At 25.5% G+C, this 22,500-nt stretch overlaps 1 protein-coding gene across 7 annotated transcripts in view; it reads left to right on the top strand.

The window, feature by feature from the left end:
- The window catches only part of LOC126902500 (potassium voltage-gated channel subfamily H member 2), a 71,988-nt gene that overhangs the window by 28,259 nt on the left and 21,229 nt on the right, over window positions 1–22,500 (top strand). For 5 of the 7 annotated variants that reach the window (XM_050679856.1, XM_050679858.1, XM_050679855.1 and 2 more), the window contains exons 3-9: window positions 9,345–9,488; window positions 9,824–10,004; window positions 10,095–10,212; window positions 16,345–16,462; window positions 16,588–16,659; window positions 18,684–18,820; window positions 20,665–20,745. In XM_050679856.1, the coding sequence (XP_050535813.1) occupies window positions 9,345–9,488; window positions 9,824–10,004; window positions 10,095–10,212; window positions 16,345–16,462; window positions 16,588–16,659; window positions 18,684–18,820; window positions 20,665–20,745 (851 nt within the window). The remainder of the gene's footprint in view (window positions 1–9,344; window positions 9,489–9,823; window positions 10,005–10,094; window positions 10,213–16,344; window positions 16,463–16,587; window positions 16,660–18,683; window positions 18,821–20,664; window positions 20,746–22,500) is intronic. The other 2 variants (XM_050679853.1, XM_050679857.1) reach the window with 2 other exon arrangements.

The raw sequence follows: 22,500 nt of genomic DNA, 5'->3' as shown, positions 1-22,500 counted from the left end.
TAAACATCTAAAAATTTTTTTTCGTCAAATTACCAGGGTTTGTTATGAACTTTTTGAAATTTCGTATTTAATATTATTGTAATAATAGGTACATGCCATTTAATATGGACATCTGTCTATTGTACTCTTGATAAGTTTTTATAATTTGCTTACAAGTTACAAAAACTTTAAACCACTTAAGATTTGGTACATTCAATGATGTTTTATACTATTTAGCCTCCAGCGACGACAACTTTAGTTGTCGTCGTTGCTAAAGTTTTGCTGTAGTAAATAGCAGTGATATTGTGGGCATGTCAAATGATAGTTGATTGACTCTAGGGATCATGAGAAAGCAGGAATGTTTATGGCACGCGCTCTAAATAATAAGTACATCTTAGTAGTCTGTACACAGCTATACACAGTCTCTATTTTGAAGACTGTGAGTCATAGTATGACATTGAATTATTGTATGTTGGTTTTTTAAATATATGTAGGTTAAAAAAATACAATACAGCTGTATTTTGCGAAGCGTTGAATTTAATTAGACAATATTTCAACTAGAAGAGTCCACATATCATTTAAAACAGTAAAATGACGGATAACTAGTGTTTACTTAACGTTCTAATCTTTATTAATGTTTTTTCTTTTGATTAATTCTTCTCGTGAGACGTGGTTATGGCAAAAATGACAGTGGTGAAAAACAAGAACCACATACGTTTAATGCAGTCATTTATTTTAAACAAATATATAACGATAAATATGTAAACCTGAGTTTGTTTCATAATATTCATATTTTTTGGAAAAGTAACGGATCAGTTTTCTTTGCCCAAAATAATTTTCGTGTTTTTTTTTTTTGAAAAATTACCTTTATATTAATTAGAAAAGACAATTAGGCGCGTACTATTAATTTTTAGAGGTAAACTATATATTGCAAAGACTAAACAAAATGTTCTCAAAACTTGCGCGTTTTTTTTTATTAATAAAGGACTCGTTAAGTCAATAAATGTTTGTAATATGTTTTATGTACTAAAAAAAAAATATGAATGATGTATCTGTCACTATTTTAAGAAAAATTAATGTCGCCACATTAATTTATATTGAGAAAGAACAACAACAGAGTAACACTTTTTCTGGAATTCTTAGGTGTCGCGGATGATCAATCATCGCCGCTTTCCATTGAATATGTGCTAACTTGAGAGCAGAGGGCATTATTGGATACGTCCAGTGATTTTACAATTCAAATCGAAGTTAACCCCGACGCGATGGTGTTGATGTTTTCAAAATAAATCTGCTGTCATCATAAACTTTTATTGTTTCCCGCGTATGAATTATTGATGATAATTTGTGTTGAGCTTGGAATCGAGAGAAAACTGATCGTTACCGTTTGCGATAGACGTGGCGCTTGTTTGGATTTTCGTGTCTGCGTTTTTCCCAAACTCAATTTATAATGATAATGTAACGCATACATTATATTCGGGGCTCGATAACACGCTCGACAATGCCGTTAAATTATTATGTAAATATTGTCATCGGTTTTTCCGCGCCCTTTGTGGTGAACCGAAAACGCCAAGTCCTTTATTATACTCCGTTCCCACCTACCGAAACGTACATAATAATACGTCCACATACAATACCTAAAAAACGGTAAAAAAATACTTTGTCGAGCTGAGAATGAACCGCTGATCTCACGTACACGAGGTTATGAAATAATGTCTACTCGGTAAATTTCACGGTATCCGTGTGTAATAACCTGTTCTTTATAACGTATTTGAACGCTGCGAAATGTGACTGGCGTTTATTATTTGCATATTATAATATCTAAAATAATTGGTTGGCTTTTCGAGTGGTGTCGGCGTGCGCCCAAGAGCTGCGGATAATACGAGTTGACGGAGAGGACGTGGACGCAAAAATAGCCCGTCGAAAAAACCAATCGTCCCAGTTGGCTTTTGGCCAGCCTGTCGCGCGTTGGGCAGATTTGACGCCGACACAGGGACAACAACGTCCACAAACGATAATAGTCAAGTAAATTGTTATTACAACAATTCTCAAAGAAAAAAGCTTTTAAACGCGCAATAATGGCCATAATGACCACATGATGATAATAGTACGCGGTAATTTTTAAAAACGCTTTGAGTTTACCATTCTTTGTTCGAGCTGCACTGCATGAATGTGGTAAACGTCTTAAATTAGACCACTGATTTTAGGAAACTGCGGTTAACCTTATCGATCAACTACATTTTTAGCACATCTATATTCGGACTCGTCAATCAGCTGCAAGATAACTGTTTTCCTTCGCTTGTATTTCACCGTTGAATTCGTATGAGTGCAACAATTAATACGTGTCAATTCGTTGGCTTAAACAAATATTGGATTTCGTTTTATTGGGAATACTTCACTGCTTAAATGAAAGATTATTTTATTTATAAATCTCACATATGTTTCATGTGATTATTTCGAATATTTTTCAACCTTCATGTGAAATTCCTAATTTTTCAATAGAATTTATGTAGAGACATGTACAGATGAAACTATCAATGTGTTTACGGAAGTGTGTTTTGTTCAGATAGGCGAATTGAAAAGGATAATGTGAAGCCTTTAGAAGTATTTTTTTAGATATATAATAAAACTAGCATAAATTTTTATAAAGGTATAAATGTCAGATTTTGTTGCATTGATGTGAAAGTCAAAGCAGTAGGTTTCGAATATAAAGATTGGAGATGAGGTGGGTTGTAAAATTAGAATAATTTAATTAAGTATAAGCTTTTTATTCAATCGTTGCAATAAAATTAAGTTGACGAGTATTTGAAATGCTTAATTGCTTTTAGTTTTTATACAGTAGCCGAACCATTCAATTATTATCATTCTGTTTTGTGATAAATTAAAATCAACAGTGGTTTGCCGCATTTAAAATTAAAAAAATATAACTCCCTTCAGAAAAATACAATTTACTATATTTTTGTGAATTAAGACTTTAGTCATTTGTTTTAATTTCTTTCATAATTTTTTTTTTATTCAATGAATGCAATTTAATTTATTTCTTTGTTTTAAAATGTATTTATGATTTTTTCTGCTTATTTCATAAGTATTTGTCAATATACTGATAAATGCTTATTAAACAAGCACTGACTATGAATTAATCAATTTTATAAATAATTTTTGTTTTTATAATTAATCTTAAAAATTACAATTTTAATAAGACTTAGGCTAATCCTGTTGGTCAGTTATTACAATATTTTTATAGTGCCAATGACAGAGGTATTTATATTTATACTAAGATGTATAAATAAATATTGAAAATATTTAAAAATAGATGAAAAGAGTAATGATTAGTTATTAAAACGATTTTTATTAGAACTTTTTCAATAAAAATTATGATTTATTACGGTTAGATGAAATGACCTGTAAGGGACAACATGGAGCTTTTCAATAGTTGATTCCTGTGTGATTTATGTCCTATGAGTTCAAATAATTTTAAAAGTCAAAATAGGTCAACAGTATTTTTCTGATCTGAATACCGTGAAAGTACAAATTTAATATAGTTTTTTAATTATAAAGTTTTGCATTCTTATCTTTTATTTAATTTAAGGTATGAATATGCTTAAGAAGTTAGAACCACCATAACGATACAGTAGACTAGTTTACTTGTACATATTAAATGAAAAATGTGGTCAAACTTTTTGTGTCTTATTACAGGACCAGTGCCATCATACTTACAAAGCTTAATATTTTGCACTCGGTTTTTATTAAGAACGCCTACGTTGTTAGGGCTTTTAAATTTGATATTTTACAATGCTATAATGAGTAAAACTTATTAATTTAGTAGAACTTATATAATGTATTTCTTTGTTTTTTTTTTTTTATTAATTTAAATAACTGCAATGGCATCGGTTTAAGAATTATCTCGTGAGATTAATACTGTACTCAAAAACTTTGTGTCAAGAAGACTATGTTTATTCTAATTTTTTAGTCTATTATGCATAATATTTATTGAGAATTTTTATTTTAAAGGGCAGATTCTAAACATAGCTAACAAATTAAAAACATTGAAACTTAAATTTAATAATGGAAATGATCTCAACCGACTTATATTGTTTCATATTTTTACAGATATTTAAACAGAAATTTATAACGCGGATATAATAAGTCGTTTAATAGTGTGTAAAAAGTAGAATTTCTAATAAATAGATGTCATAAATCGTAGAGTCGTGAATAATATTGAAGTTTCAAAAAGATGTTTACGACTCCTTCCTCTTGTGTTTATTAACCTTACCATTATTTCGAAAAATACGGAAATTCAATTATCTTGGAGGATTAGATAGAGTGTGAAATTTAGACGAGTCGGATTTCCGACGTTCAAGCCACATTTTTCAAATTAGAGAAGAGACGTTTTCATTTCATCCGGTCGTCGTTATAGTCGTTTTCGGTAAACCTAGACGTATTCAATTAGTTTTTTTTTTCTGTACACAAAGTGTTAAGTTCCTACGAGACTGCGCTTTATTTTGAGTTAACTGTGGACAACGAGTTTATGTGGGTATGTAATAAAAAGAAAAAATATTCATAAAATGTCAGACGATGGCGCCAAACTAGTAGTAAATCGATATCTCGGTATTCTATAGAAACAAGTGCATAGAGAGTTTAGTTTTTTCATACGTTAGTTTCGTGCTTGAATTTACTATAGGTGATACCTACAGATTTATTAAAAAAAAAAAAAAACGGTAGCACAGTGGGGTCGCGGCACAGTATGGACGTGGCATAGTTGGGACAAGTATAAAGATATCTGACAGTGATTAAAATCACTATCATAAGAAACGCTTCGATGTAAATATGTAGATAGTGTTTAATTTTAAGAAATTGGTAGATTATTTCAAAAGCAACAATAACTCCTATCCCCTTAATTTCATCCCGATTAGTTATTTGATTTATAATTATAATACATGAATATATAATAATTATAGTAATTAAATTTAGTATGATATTGATAATCAATAATTTAACACTGTAATCTTTAAGAATATATTATAAAAATAATAAAGTAGTTGTATATTTCTTTACTTTTAACGCATATAAAAATTTTTGTTATTTATAATAAAGTTATAAGTTTTATACTCTGGATTACAAGAAACTTTTGAAAGAAATATTTACAAATGTGCAATTAGACTTTTTCTATCTTTTCTAAGTTTTAATATTGTAGCTTATTATTAAAAAATAAGTATTTATATATATATAAAAAAAAAAAATTAAGAACAAAAACTGTTTTAAATTAATACTGATCTTGATTATTAATATGTTAAAAATAAAGAAAATAACATATTTACCTATTTTTTTAATCCTTTAAAGTTGTTTTTAGTGAAAGTTTATGATAAAAAAAATCAATTTATTACCATAACTTTTAATTCAATTTGCAATTTTGAAATTGACATCATTAAATAGAAAATTTTATGAGAGTTAAAGAAATTGTATCGTTAAGATTAATATGCAGTCAGGAATTTTATAATTACTATTTATAGTAATTTTATAATATTTTTTTGCATTTTTATCGTAATAGATAACTTAAATAGAAATAATAGTAATCATTTCCTAGTAACTTTTGGTGTTTAAAGAGATTATAAAATTGAAATATGAACTGAATTAATTTTAATGATTTACTATAACTAAATAAACATAGATGGTATAAGAGCTGATTTTTAATGAACTCATAAAATATTATTTACCATCACTTTTATTACAATAAATGATGTTTAAACGTTTTTATTATTATGTAATAAAAATAAATAAATTTGAGACTATTTCAATAGTAACATTTTATTCAAAAGTAAATAAAAAATGTTATTATATTCCATTTCAGCTATTCTTTTTATATTGAATATTTATTTTTGGAAAACAATTTATCTAAAAAGTAAGTAAAATTCTTCAAATAACTGATGAGTCATATAAAATAAATAAAGAGCTACTGAATATAATAACAGTTATTAAATTATAACTTTAGTTTTTTTTAAGCTATTTGCCTTTTATTATTATAAAGATATATCTACTCGATGAAACTTTTAAATGAATTGGTGTGAAACATTAAATGTTTAAAGTAAATATAAGAAGGTTATGCCGGTAGCAATAACATCAGGCCAAAACCACCCCGCCACGGGTGTTCCAATATCGAAACATTATTATCGTTGTACACTGGGCGAAAAATCGTATTACATAGAAGAAATTGCCAAGATTTAAAAGAGGTTAGTCACTTCGAACAATAGTATGCTACAGGTAATCTTGAAAATGGCTAAAACTTTCATGATATTAATAAAATGGTTTTATACAAGCGTTTCTGTGAACATTTGATTATTAAAATTGAGCAAAATGAAGGAAAAAAGTTTAATTGTTTTACTAAAGTTGATTAGACAATATTTACAAAACAATTATTGTACTTAATGTATTTTTATGACATAATAATACTATGTAAAATGAGTTATTGCCGCAGACAGGTACAGATTTGTATTTATTATTCATCATAAAAAAATTATAATTATTGCGCAAATATTACTACAGTGATCCGATGGAAAAATAAAGAAAGATTTAGTTTTCAGACAAATCAAGTAACATATTATAGATATAACAGTTACGATTGTAATATATTATTTTATCGTATCTATTAAGTTTTTAAAGAACTATTGACACTTGTTGCGATATTCAAATGGTAAAAATTGGATTTATTTTTATATGTTATAAACCAAGAAGTAAAAGTAAAATAAAAAAAATAGTGAATTGTGGAAAATGGATAATTTAAATTGATAGTAGAAATTAATAAAATTAAAAGTTTTAAGTAGATAAATAGATAAAAAGGATAAGAATATATGGTGATTTTGGGGGTTGAACAATATTGAGAAAATAATATTAAATATCCCTTAAAACTTTGTAATTTATATCAATGGTTTATTTTGCAATAGATTGTTTATGGTTTGAAGGCATGAATTAAAACTGGTAAATTAAATACTTACCTTATATTCTGTACCAGGCAATAATAATTTAAGTATTCCAACGTTGAGTCTGTGTAATAAATGCACTGAGTATACGTTGCACACTACGCGTTGTATAATCAATATAATTTTTTTAACGATTTAATTTTAAATAATACGATTTCGTTACACAAAATCTATGACTGACTTCTATGCTTAAAATATTCTAAACACTATATGTTGTTATTAGAAATATTATTGTTTTAATTTATCTTTATTTTTTTGAGACAATATATTTTATTGAGAGAACGACACCTATATTTTTTAAAGCTTTCTCTGTCTTTGCAAAACTTAAATATTTATATCATTGTAGACAATTTATCAATGCGGTTTTGTTGTGGCCTAATATGTCCCGGCGCTAACGCATTGAAAGGATACGATACAATAATCACTAAGACAATAATTAAACACTAATAATATGTTCGTAAGTTTCTATGTGCTGTCCGCGAGCACCATTTTCGTTAGAGCAAAGACATTAAGTTCAGAAAATAGCTATCCAATAAGTGTAAGATTGCAACACACTTAGTTCAATAAAACTATTAATTTAATTTAGACTTTAAACTGAAAAAATTGTGACTTTAAGCTTTATCCACCGGTACTATTTTTTTAAAACAAAGACATTAAGATCTGAGACTAGTTCAGTAAGAAAACTTCGTAACATTTTTTTACCATTAAACAAATATTTGAAGTTGGGTTGGATTTACTATTAAAATAAAATATTTAAAAAAACTAATTGACATTCATTTTAGGAAGAAAATTAAACATTATTATTTAATGAATAAATAAACATAAAATAAAAGTTTCACCAAAACTACATTTACTTTAAAATTTAAAAAAAAAATTGTTTGTAATTATTATTATTGTATAACCATTAAGTTGTATTTAATTGACAGTAGAACAACAATATATCATATGATTTTTTTTCCTTGTATATCACTCAAAATTTTATTTAACATTATTATAAAGAATACTTTATTAGCCATAAATACATTTTAATAGTTTTTGTAGATTTTTCTTCTATTTTTACTTCCTGGAGCTAAAATTATAACGTTGCAGTTATTTTCATTAACTAAATGTTGACAAGTATAAAATTAGCTAAATTTAATGTGTAAATTTCCCACTGTTTTCATTTTTTTCAAATAAAACATACGAATCGTTTTCTAAATTTATGATAACATAAAATACATTACTCAATCCGTTGAATATAAAACAGTTCGTTACATCTTAAGCTTTTTCATTTGCAACTCATTCATAAAGCGCTTTAATATACAATAGACCATAAATTATTTGTCGTAAAAGAATATTTTTAGATCTACTTACTTTATTGGAATTGTACTATTACTTCATAATTATGATCGTAAATGGTTAAATCTAAGTAAAATTACAATCGTGCAATTCGAAATAGATAATAAAAATGTTCTTTAAAATGCAAAAGGCTTAATTTGATTCATCGATTATGCTATTTAATGCATGATTGCTTTTTGATTTTAAGGTTACTATAAGAATATTACTATAATTACTATAATACTTTATAGAATTTATTTATTAAAATTTTTCATTACATTTAAATGTTTATTGATTAATATTAAATTTATTATTATATTTTACGTTTAAATTTATTTTATGAATTTAATCAAATTTATTTATTTGATTGTGAGTTTATTTAAATTTTTGGATTATCGATATTATACATTCATTTTTAAACCTTATAATATAATGAAGTACATATAAATTATGAATTCAAATAAACTTTAATAATTTAATAAAATTGTAGGCTTTGAAGTGTATTTTTGTTTGAAGAATTGCATTTCAATTTGATACAAGTAATATTTTTGTAACATAATAAAATAGCACTATTTTAATAAACGAGAAATGCTTTTCGAATGTTTGCATTAAAAAATTTTTTTTTTATTTATAGTTAAAATATACATACAAGTACAATACGAGGTATAAATAAATGAGTCTAGATGACGTTTGGATTTATAACGAATAGAACTGTCACGTTTGTTAATAGATTAAATTCTTTGCAACAGATTGAGTTTTGAATGAAATTAAATAATCCTAGTAATTGTAACCACAATGCAATAATTTGGCCAAGTACAGAATCTTTTTTCAGTTATTAGCTTGGAATCCATCGATATATATCTTTACTCTAATGTTCTACTATAGTCGCTGAAAGGTCGCACGTTTGAGATTTATGTTAGTGACCTTTACGAGCTGTGCCAAAAGAGTTAAACGTTGTTACTGTGGAAAGACTGATTGTTTTCGACACAATTATACGTTTTATCATTATTGTTAACTATTTGTGAGTTTTGCTATAAAAATGACTATAATTAACGTTTGGTTATTTATCTTTTTAAGGTTCCAAGTTCCTGTGCAGCGAGGTCATTGCCCCGGTTAAGAGTGAAGTGGACGATATATGTCTCTACATCATCAATTTTGAAGACCTTACAGCACCCTCTTCACCGGTAGACCAACCCGATCCAGCTTCTAGACTGAGTAAATGTAATATAACTATAATATTCAACTATTCGTTGTTTAGTCAACCCTGCATCCTGTTCAAATATGGCTTTGTCGTGTGTGTTTGTAGCGCAATACCTATGGAATTGTAAACCTTTTTCACGAGTACCAATAAATTGAACTGTATTCAACCCCATTCAAATCTAAATGGCTTGTAGAGTAAAATAATTTTTATGTTTTAGAAAGATATTTTATATCCGTTTTTGGTGTGGTATCATTATTTATAAAAATAGCGTTTACTATAAAGTGTTCTGAGCTTTTTTAACATCGAAATTTTTTCTGTGTTTTTGGTTGTCATTGTCCATTGATGCGTCCAATAGTCGATAGGGCCAGACAATCGTTCAGGCAATCTCTACGAATGGGCTCTTTCCGTGGACGGAGTGCAAGGCAAGCTGGTCGACTCACCCCACTGCCACACGATGACGAGTATGACGAAGAAAGCAGTGCAACAGCCGCCGAATTGAAAACACCTCCTACGCCCAAAGCTTCAGATTCATTGAGGTGAGGTGTTTCGTTTTTAATAAAAATAAGTTAATCAGTTTAATTCACAATTTATTATTGATGTCTTTCTAATTTTATTTCTTTATATAGTTTAAAAACGGCTGCCGCTGAAAGTATAATTATGTCAACAACCTCTGCCCGTATTGAAGACGAAACGGCGACTGCAGCTATTAGCTCTCAGATACCCTATAGTAGATCTGAAAATCAAGTAAGTTTTTTGTTTATTAATTTTATTCATACAGATTCTATTTTCTTCTTCATTTAACACTGTACTTTTAGTAAGCGTACATAGTAATAACGAAAATTTCATTTTTTTTATCTTTAATGCTGTTTATAACCATTGAATAGAGTAATAAACACTGTATTATGGATATTTCTAAGATAATTATTAGCTATTACTTAAAACGCTCTTCATCATTTTAGAACAAACAAATCAGATATTAAATCATTAAAATAATTTAAATGAATGTTTCTTTTCTTTTGTTTATTCGTCCATGGTTAAAAGAACACAGATATTGACGGTGTAGGATCAGAAAAACGTATCAGCCAATAATTTTTAAATTATCTTTTAACTGATTTATTTTGATTTTTCTGTAGAATTAATTGTTACAACGGTAGAACTCTTAAAGCTAAAATTTATAACTTTAGTTAAAATATCTTTTAAATTACATGATTTAAAACAATATTCCTAAAAAACAATTGGATAAGTTGTTAAAAAAATTGCTACGAAGCTGAAAATGTACTAACTTTACAAAAATATATGTTTTTTGTGTCTGTCATTCATTTTCATCATCTCTCACTAGACCAACTTTTTAATAATACATCAAATGATCGGTTGGGATAACTATTATCTAGTTAAAGATATTACACTTAAAAATTAAGTTATAATTTTAATAAGTTTTAATTAAAAATTAAAAAATAATACGACAAGTATATTGTCGTAATATATTTACTGCCATAACATGAGGGATAATAATAAGCTTTCCTATTCCTGATCACAATAATGGTCTCTTAATTAACCTATTTCGCTTAAAATTAACATTTCGATTTATGCATTATATTTATATTCTTAAAAGAACATAATTCTTTTCAAACAAAAAATTTAAATAAAAAACTGTTTAGTTATATTATAATGCACACGATTTAATCATAAATCGTTCACGTTGAAAATCGATCTTTCCGAGAAGAAATTTATAAATTATTTTTGTCATCTTTTTCATTCTAATTTTAATAAATAAATACAAAAAAAAAAATTCATTACTACAAGTACATTTGAACCTCTTACCCTAAGAGTGAAATATTTAAGTGTCACCGAATCGCGGCTACCGTACGTCACAATTTTTGGTAATATAAGCTAGTTCCAATTTCAAAGTTATTTTTCTCTTAAAAAAAGCAAATAATTTTTAATAAGTTTAACTTTATATGCTATTTGGTGATATGGTCTTTACATTTCTATAATAGATAACTTAAGCAACATGTTTTTATAATTGTTTTATAAGTAATGATGAATAAGAACCTTATATAATATGTTTAAAATATGCTAAACAAATACAACACAATATAAATGTATTTGTATAAACTTAATTAAAATAAAATGTTTTTTAATTAATAAATGTATTTTTTTTTTACTATTGTATATTATATACGCTTTAATTTAAGATATATATAAAAGTGTCAGTATTTCTGGAAAATGTTCAAAAGTTAATTTTTTGTGAAAAAGTTATTATTTTGAATCCTCTTCTGTAAGCAGGTAAAGAGTCTCATATTAAAAAAAAATATACCAAATGATAGATAAATACCTAATGTATTTATAATAAAAATTATACAGTATTTAATAAGTTATGTAAAATAATATTTATTTTTTTAAGTTAAAACTATTTTTAAAAATAAATGATCAAGTTAATTTTGTTACCTAGTAATATGTTATATAAAATTTTGCAAATAAACATTTGTAAACTAAATAATTCCAGTTAGTTCTCTGACTTCGTTAGTTTCATTAATTTACGCTCTGTAGATAAATTTAAGACAAATATTTCGAATCATTTAAAAACCTTTTATAATTAAGTGATCTTATAAAAATATACAGTTTATTAAAAGAGTTTTGGTATATTTCAAGATGAATAAAATCATTCATCATCCATATGCCATGTCTAGAAAACAAAAAGGTTAGTAGATTAAAATTATATTTAAACAGTTTGATTAAAATGAAGTAATTTTGTACCGGTATTACCTCTTAATATTTCAAACTTATTAGTCTTTTGTGGTCCAGCGAGTTTTTTTTTTGTTAAATTTATAGATGTAGAATAAAACATCTAACAACAACAGAATTTAACTGACTGACTATACCCAATAATTTTTAATCTATGAAACCAATCTTAATTAAGCTAAAACACTATTTTTTAAACGTGTAATTTATTTTTGAGCATATTAAAAGTAAAAAAATGTTTAACACTTGATAACTTAAATTAATTAAATGTATTTAGGATTAAGACACAGTAATACTGGCTTTTCTAACTTACCTGATGTTTCTTATCAAATGGAATTTATACCGAAATTGCCCCGCGTTAGTCACAAAAAATATTTGGAGTCGACGCAACAGAAAAAGATGTCTCCCATTGAAAATTTGAAATGTATTTCGAAAGGGGTCTACGGTGATTATATTCGTCGGCAACGTTGTGCTTTAAATGAAAAAATGGATTGTGATCCTTCGAAATTGGTAGAAACTGATAAAGTTATACCAATGGAAGTGGTCACAGAAGAAATAGAGATGGACATTGACATGATGTTAGATCACTATAATCTGACTTTTTCAGAGAAAAACTATGTAATGTCAACTAATATCGTAGAAAGTCCAAAGAAACCAATTATACAGCCTGCTAGATTAATATTACCTCAAGTTCATTTTAAATGGACTAAAAGTATTGAAGATTTATATAATTCTTAATATCACGGATACATTATAAATGAAAATTTCTTTTGTTCGATTTAACGTTACTAAAAACTTATATTTTAATAGTTCTCAATACCTAAAAAAATATTCCTTATACTATCTTGTAATAAAAAAAAAGCTCTTAAATCAATGCAATAATTACATTGGCCTAGTAAGCATCTAATTTTTTCTTCAATAAAACTACCATCTGGGACGTTATTTTTAACATAAACCATACATTAATTATTTAAATTTTTCCTTTGTAATATACTTTTTGGTACTATCTGTATAAACTGTCCTTTAATATCGATAATTTATTTAGAAAAACAATTTATTCATTTAAAAATAATAATTGATCGTCTTGATTTTTAGTTCCCAATGATACTGTCCCCACATTAATAAAAATAGAATAGATTATAACCTTTATTGCAATTTTTTATATTTTATATGTAATTTTATTATTATTTAATTTAATAGAGTTGTAATATTTTCTTTTTGTTACTGTGAAACATTTTTATTCGTATTTGAATATTGTTTTTACTTAAATAACATTTTTTTTGTTCTAAATTCTTAATTTTCTATGATTTTTTGTTAATAAATAAACATAATATAATTTGTTATATTTTTCATATGTTTAATTTATTTTACATATTATTTTAATAAAATATAAATTCAATAATAAAAAGTGATTGAGAGAAACTCGACAAATATTTTTGAAAATGATATCTTAATACTTACATTTAAAGAACTATTTTGTGTATAAAATAATTCTTTTAAATTAAAATTTATGAATGTTTACTACATAACATTTTGACAATATCATCAGACAATTGCTTGTCTTGTGATACGTTCCTTTGAACCAACAATATATTTATTAATTTAATTAATTTTTCAGGGATCTATAGAATATTTTAAGTGCCCAATGGGGTAATGTTAGTTAATATATTTTTAATTAAAGCAATAAAAAAGCATCATATAATAATTTAATATGGAGTTTTTTATTTTAAAAAAAAAGTGATTTTTTTGCTAAGTAGTTTTCAGGAGACACAAAAAACAAAACATTTTAATAATTAGTATAAGTAGCTAACCTTATTTAAATAACAATTTGTTGATAGCAAAACTATACACACCAATAACGGTCATAACAGTAGATTGGACGTAAAATAACTGTCAATTTTCATGAATAGCATAAAGATTTATAATGTTTGTGAACCCTTTCTGATAAAGACCATCTACATGATCCTATTCTTAATAGCAATTTACTTGTAAATGTGTACTTGATTGATACATCAATCAACTTTCACTATTGGTGTGCTCGTCTGAAGTATAATAATATTTAGGCATAATTTTAACCTGCGAGAATGAAAACTTTTAAACAACTAACAAATAAGCAATTTAAATTTTACTATAATAATTTCAATTACTTATTTGTTAAAAAACAGATATAATTTGTTCAATTGATTATAATAAAAAGATTTTCGTTATTATGTTGTAATGAGATTGAAAGTTAAATTTAAATATAAGTAATATTAACTATATAACAATATATTTTATTGATTGAACAACTTAATTTAATATGGTTAATACCTAGTGTTTTAATAAGTTTTAATCCAATATATAAGCGTATAGAAGTAGTTATACTTTGTTCTAGAGAAATTTTAGTACATATATTTTAAAACTACAAAAATAGCTCAAAATTCTCAAATAAGATTTATACATATTATAGTTTGGAAACTTGTATTTAACTATTCAAATTTAAACCGTTTATTGATTTATAATTATTTATTTTTGTCGCTATGAAAAGAGATTAATTTAAGAACTTCTAATATATCGATCGATTTTCTCAAGAATAACATTAGTATTTGAAATTCGAAAATATGGAATTTAAATTTTGAAACTATGTGATCGATTAAAACTTAAAAAATCTTAGTAAATAATTTGTTTTGTCGTCCGATGAGTTTTATTTATTTATATGTTTAGTATTCAAAAAATCATTAAATATCGTTTTTTTATTATTCATTCGATCGCTAAGTCGTAAAGTATTATCCTCGGTAAGATTGGAGGACTGTGTGTGTTGAGCGGAAAAAGGTATTGAGTAAATCCTTCTAAAAAGCTGTAAATCGTCTTCTAAACGAATTCACTGTATAAGCCCTTTTATAGATGATTTAGATTTTATTTTTTTGATCATTCGAAAAAGAAGAGTACACAAAAAACAGTATCAGATAAAACTCATAATCTCTTTGGTCTAGGGAGACATTTTTTACTTCGAGAAAAATATAACCACAGCCAGCAGAAGTAATGCCAAGATGTAGCCATTAAGTGTCAAATAATATAGTTTATAGAACAACAATACTCATGTTATTGGATATTTTCTTTTCACGTTCTTTTATCGACACTATCTCATTATATAATAAAACTAGGAAAATAACACTTTTTAGTAAAAATTATTTAGCATTCTTCGAATTTCGACTTTTTTTAACGAAAGATCATGGTCACACAACTTTGAAAAATTACTAGTTGGTCAGAAAATTTTTACCGTTCATTTGCGAGTGCTTTTGAGAAAAATGTTAGTTGACGTAGGTGTTTTATGATTTAAAGGCTGAAATTTTTAACAAACCTGCCTATAGAAATTCCAGGGACGTAATAAAAAAAAATTCAATTATTATTTTAAAAACATTCTAGAGTTTATCATTACTCTGATTATCTTTTAGTCTTTTCTGAAAAGTATGTCTGTGTTAGAAAGGACGGGAAAAACTACATAGTTCAACGCAATGGAATCAAATCTCGGTATCTACGCACCGAGGCATGACTCGTTTCCAACTAAGCTGAATAGGCCGCCTTATTCAATCCGTTCATTTTGACTGGCCCTTAGTTTTTTTTTAAGTCCTTACGCATGTTTTTATTGGTGCGTCTGATTACAAGTATGTATTTTCATTTTTCATTATAAAATATTTACATTTAAATATAACTCATTTTTATAAAAATGTTGACATAAGCTATGTTTACATTCGAAAAGTTTTGGCATCCCATAAAAAAAGTTATTCACCAAATCATAAACAAATTAGATGGTTTTCCAAGAGGAATTATTAAAATGAAACTATATTTGAAGATTAATGAAAATTCAATATTTTCTTAGTTATTATTATAGTTTATACTCCAAATATATTTATTTCCAAATAAATATTTAATATATATTTTAAAACTATACATTTCTCAAAAGTTGAATTATTATACCATATTAAAATAAATTTAAAAATAGTAGGCTAATAATAACTGTATTGTTATTGCTGTTGATTTCGGTTATAAAAGCCGGAAAGTATTGGTTTTAATCAGTTTCAAAGTTTTCAGTCTCGGCTTATAAAACCATAATAGTTATTTACAAGTTTTTATAAACGATGTTTTTTTTTTTAGATTTGTCATCCGCACAGGACTTCTGAAGTATCATCATCGCCAAAAATACAGAAAAAAATACCAGAACGACATCCTTCTTTCGGAGACCCTCCCGTTCGTTCTCACACAGATTCTATTTGTAAGTACATGGTATTTTATACGCAGTATTTTTTGGACGGGTGCATTGATTTTTGATTTGAAATGTTTTTCTTTCCCGTGTCTATTTTGTTTTGTTTTTATTCTTCGCATGATTTGCTGCTATAGTGTCATCGTACATTGAAAAGGATCAATTTCAAAGACCAAAACGGCCACATACTATCGAAAATATAAATGAAGGTATTAGCGACAGAGCAATTTTATCTTAAAATAATGTACAAAAAATAATATAAAATTTGCACAATTAGCATGGACTTTTTTACAAAAATAAAGAAAATATAATATAATATATTATAATTATATACTTATTACTGATAAATTTTTAAATCCTAACCAAGTTGTTAATAGTTTAAATGAAACACTTTACACAAACTTTATTCAAATGTTGCTTTTTAGTACTTCAGAATCACTTCATATGTATTCTCTACTTTATAAAAGTAGAAAATAAACTACAGTAGTCACTATATTTTAATGCTATGAGACATTGCATCAATGCTTGTGATGAAACATTTACAGGATTAAAAAAACTTTACTAACTAGCGCTTTTTTACAAAATATTTAATTTTATCTTAAAAATCAATATTTACTAAAAATTCATTATTATTAATCATATTTAAAGTACATTTGATTTAATGATTTTTAGATATTTTTTAATAAAGAATAGAATGAGAGGTAGACAGTATTTCATATTTATTACAAAGTTGTGTTGAAAATAAAAATATTAGAATAATTATTGTTCAAATGGTAATATTTGAGAAAAAAATGTTATGTATAGATTTAAAAACTACCTTGTGGCATTAACAAAATAATTGTTATTAATAATTCAAATTAATGTTGGTTAATAGAAATCTAAAAGCCCTTGTATTATTGTTTTTTTTTTAAATTATTCTATATAAATATTGTATAGAATTAAGAACCATTACTGAGACTATAAATATATAGGCTTTTTTGAATTAATGTTTATTTTGTGAATTTATACAACAATAAATTTAAAATAATTATATTTTCAAAATGTTGTTTTATATATAACATATTAGTAAAAAAATTGAACTAAAGATTGACATTTTTAAGAAAATTTTTAATATTCAATTTTTTTTTCTACTATGCTAAATTATTTCTTAAAGCACTTTAATGCACCATGAGTAATTAGCTACTGTCTAGTAACAAATAATCACACAAAAGACAATGTAGTATTTTTAAAATAAATGTTAATAAAATTACTAAACATAATGGGACCTCTAATTATTGCGATTTCAGTATCTTAGGTTAGAAGGTCTATGTTCCTTTTTTGAATTTTGGCAAACGTACTCTAAAGTTTTAATATTACATAATGTTCCGCATGAAACTTTTTTTAAAATTATTTATAACTTCTTGAATTTTCCGAATAATAGTACTTTTTTTTTTTAAAAGAAGTAAAAGGTGTTTAAATCATCTGACAGTTGTGTAACTTGTTTTGCCAATTTGTTATGAGTCATTTTAAGATAAAATAGAATTAATTTATCTTACTATTGAATCTCATTACCAGCAAAATGTATTGTAAACCTAAAATTTTAAAATTATTTTATTTTAACTTTGATTATGTACATTTATTATTTATATTCTCAACTGATAATCATTAAAAAAAAAAATTGTTTATTACATAGGTTTTTTTTTATGAAATTTTAATTTTAATAAAATTGTAACTAGATACTAGTAATGCATAATTATCTCATAAAACATCTATTATTATTATTTAACACCCAACGGTAGTTACCAGATAAAACAATATATTCATGTGTCTTGTTTGATATCAAATAAAATAATAAGTTTAACAGAAAACAAGTTACATAGTAATAATATAAATGTGACATAAAATAGGCGGGTTGCTAAATACCACATTTTTGAGTCCAATTTATCATAACATTTTAATTGTAAAATTTTTAATTAAGTAAGTGCTATAAAAAAATTGCATGTATCTATATTTTTAAATTCGTATTATACTTTTTAATTAAACAATTCTATTATTATTTTTTTTTAATTAGAATTTTAGTCATTATAAATTATACTTTAAGGTAATTTTATCTGTAGTGAAAATAATTATGATTTCTTAGTTATATATTTATATCGATTAATCTTAATTTTTTATGTAGATAAATACACATTTTATAAAATACTGGACTGTTTTTTTATGGTAAAATGCTTTTAATTAACGATGATTTTTACAGCTTACAGGAGTCATTTTACCGGTAAAAGTTTTCCGGACACTTCGTCTGAAACGGATTTGCAAAAATTCAACACCTCAACAATTTGGGACCATTCGACGTCGCTGGGAAATTTAGCGTCAGAGAGCCTCAAATACAAAGTAAGTTTTATCTGCCTTTGCGTAGAATGTGATTTTACTTGTACTAGAAACATATGGTGCATTCGTAGATGCGCGACTTAACTGTATTTTTAGATTCAACGGCCGTTAAACCTATTCTATTTAAGCACATATGCTCCGGTAGTCATTACAATTTTATTACCTTTTTCGTTTAAAACCATTTTGCTTGTATTATAAGTATAAAAGCGAATTTGAATGCCTTGATTGCTCTTATAATAAATTTTTATCATTCAATTTCTATTTAAATTTGTTACAACCAAAACTGGTATTACCTATAATTCATTGAAGCGGAAAACTTTATTATTATAAATATACATTATTGTCATTTATTTATTGGTTTTCAGAATAAACAATGTATTGGTATTTTTTTAAAACCATTGCTTATTAACTTTAATAACAAAAAGCTTGATTATAATTAATGCACCAGTATTATTGTATCGTTTACAAACTTTAACAATGACAACATTATTTCAAGAAGATTTGGACATTGTCCTTCTTTGTTTCGTAGTTTGGTTTTGTTTACGTAGGGATTTGAAAAAAGTTTCAGCGGAGATAATAAAAGTAACAAAGGTCCGTAGGATCGCAGATATCACATCACGAGAATCATATATAACGATGAACAAAACATAAAATAAGGTTGTTAAACATTTCATTTCCATTTTCTTTTAATAATGTTAACACTCGCAGCCTAACGAGCATGTTATTTTCTGTTAGCAGGCTCGGAGCCAATTTTTTTTTACTTAATGATCTAGTTTTTAATCACAATTAAAGCTATTTTTTTTCTACATAAAATACTTATGTAAGTACTCATATCGAGGGTGTTCAACTTCCAAAATGATAAATTTATTTCCTTTTTGCTTTTCGTTAGAAGAAAAATAGTTCTCACGTTAAAAACTAGGATAATTTAATGACAGATATTAAAAAAAAAGTATTTCAATCATACAACATGACTTTGGCGTAATGGCGGCCGAGAGTAATATTTGTCAAAATATGCTCTAAACTTGCATGGGTAACAAATAAAACTATTGTTGGTTTAGATAACAATACTATTTGCCTTTACGACATATACCCATCTGAATCTAAATATCAAAATCCTTATTGTTTACATTATACAAATGTATTCTATTTATAATAATAATACACTCTAAAAACATTTTATAAATTCTCATTACACTCTTATTGTATTTAATTAGGTAGTATATTTTTATGCTTAATTATTACACGTCAATAATGTTTATATTAAATTAATTAATTATTATAAATTATTATTTACTAGGCTTATGTTTGTCTAGTATAGTGATATTAAGTTGATCAAATGTTATAATAGTATCAATATTTATGTAGTTACAAATATATGTGTTATTGCCAAGTATTTATAAAGCTTGACTATTTTATAATGATTTTAATCTATATGATTATTTTGATTTATTTATAAATCCTGACATTTGTAACTGCCGAATCGACATTTTAGATTAATTATTCATATTATTTCAATTATTCGATAAAACATAAATAATTTCCATTCCTCTGTAGGACATGTTGCTGAGTAATAACTTTACAGTTTAATTATATTGTACAATAAATTTCATAATATTCTTATTAGGGCTTACTGAACGATAGTCCTGACCTTGTAGTTTATTAAGAATTTTCACGTTGCCATAGGCTATCACAGAAGATTCCTTTATTATGCTTTACTGTAACCAAACCAATTCAAAAGATATATTTATAATACACATAAATATATGTATTTTATATTCAATATTAAAGATTTATATTGAAAGGTGCTTTTTACATCATGGTGTAACTTTATATTTGTATTGTTTTAGTATTCTATACAAGACAATGGGTCGGCAAAATTTTTTCAAGGTGCTTTACATACGCCGAATATGGGTGAAAAAGTTGCACAGGTAACATTTACATTTGTAAATATTTTAGTTTCTTTTTTTTTTATATATAAAAAAATAATTATTTTTTAACTCTTTTTTCGTTTAAAAATTTATATTAAAACTTAATATAATTAAATAATATTTTATTTTATATACATTGTATATTATTATTTTAGCAAATTTAAAACTATGTTGGTTAATTGCTAATAAAATCCCAAAATTAATTTCTTGTACTTGGTGATTTTTACTGGTACACACATTAACATTGACCTATTTGAGAGTTTAATTTTTGAAGACTGATAACTATGAGTAGAATGTTATTTATTGGCTAACAGCCTAGTGTTTTTCAAGATCAACATACAAATTATGCTATATCAATATTTTTATCATTAAAATTTTATTAATAGAACCATGAAATTAGAATGGTGTGCGATTTTGTTAAAATAATAATAAAAGTAAGATATTTTTAATGACTGTTAACTTTATCATTTTTATTTAAGTATAATATATTATATACTATAACATAATATATTTCTTTAATATTTTGATGTATTAGAAAAGTACGCATAGAATATCAATATCATTCGAAAACGGTTACATAAGCGGCACCTGTCCGCCAAACAAGCTGTTATATTTTGTTTTTTCCTACACTTGAGGCGCTAATTTTTTATACAGAGAAAATTATTGAGCTATACTAATGATAATTAATATCGGCAAAATTATTTAAATTTTAGAATATTAGCATCACGATTATTTTCAAAGTATATTAATAAAAAAAAACAAATTCTTTACAAAGATTTATGGTTCTATATAAAAAAAAAATGTTGATTTTGATAAGAGTTATACGATATAATTGCTGTTTATTATTTATTGAGAAAATAAATTTATAGTTGTTAAAAATTTCAACTTTTGTTTAGTTTAATTATAGAGTTTATTCAAATGATTTGATACCACTGATGTTTTCTAACGTATTTTGGTAAAACACTTGCACGAAAATTTTATTTGTCGGTAATAATAATCATTGCACTTTCTACTGAATAAAAATGTATTATTAATGATGTATTAAATTTAATGTCCGTTTAAATTTTAGCAACAATTGATTTTATAACTTTTTTCTGTCTGTTTGTATTTAAAAAATCTATTTTTATCAATTTAATTTTGCAAGAAAACATGACAAAACCCGAAGTTCTACTTAAGAAGCTGCTATTTAGCGTAATTAAATAGTAGTATTTTCACAAAAATAAAAATATTTATGGAATAATTTGATTTTTTGAGTAATATAATTAACTTTGAAGATTAACCAAAAGGGCTAGTTCAGTTAATTCGAATTTATTTTCCAAAAATGTATTAAATCGTACCTTAAATAAATTACTGTTAAGCATATATTTTTTTACTCAGTAAGAATCGGAATATACGTTTTTGTTGTAAGATTCGTTCATTTAAGTGTTTGGTAAAAAATAAATTTCCATTCAAATCGTTCATGAAATTTTAACTTTAATTTAATATTGATCTTTTTAAAGAATTAACAAATTAATATAATACATAATGAAGTATTAAATATACATGACTCATTTTTAAATAATTTCTAACAACTGTTTTCAAAATTTTTACTAAAGGCTATAAAAAAGCCTTAAAAGTGCTTCAGATAACATGTCAATAAAATTACATTAAAATAATTAGCATCTACTGACTATATTTCTCTGACAATAATTTAAAATCAAATGGCCGGAAGTTTAAAAATTTTCTAGACGGCGTTATGTGTAGACAATTTTGTGT

This window comes from Daktulosphaira vitifoliae, unplaced genomic scaffold (assembly GCF_025091365.1).
Source record: "Daktulosphaira vitifoliae isolate Bord-2020 unplaced genomic scaffold, ASM2509136v1 Scaffold_3, whole genome shotgun sequence".
NCBI classification, from domain to species: domain Eukaryota; kingdom Metazoa; phylum Arthropoda; class Insecta; order Hemiptera; family Phylloxeridae; genus Daktulosphaira; species Daktulosphaira vitifoliae.
The sequence above is the reverse complement of the archived record's forward strand: the minus strand, read 5'-3'. Positions and strand labels throughout refer to the sequence as shown.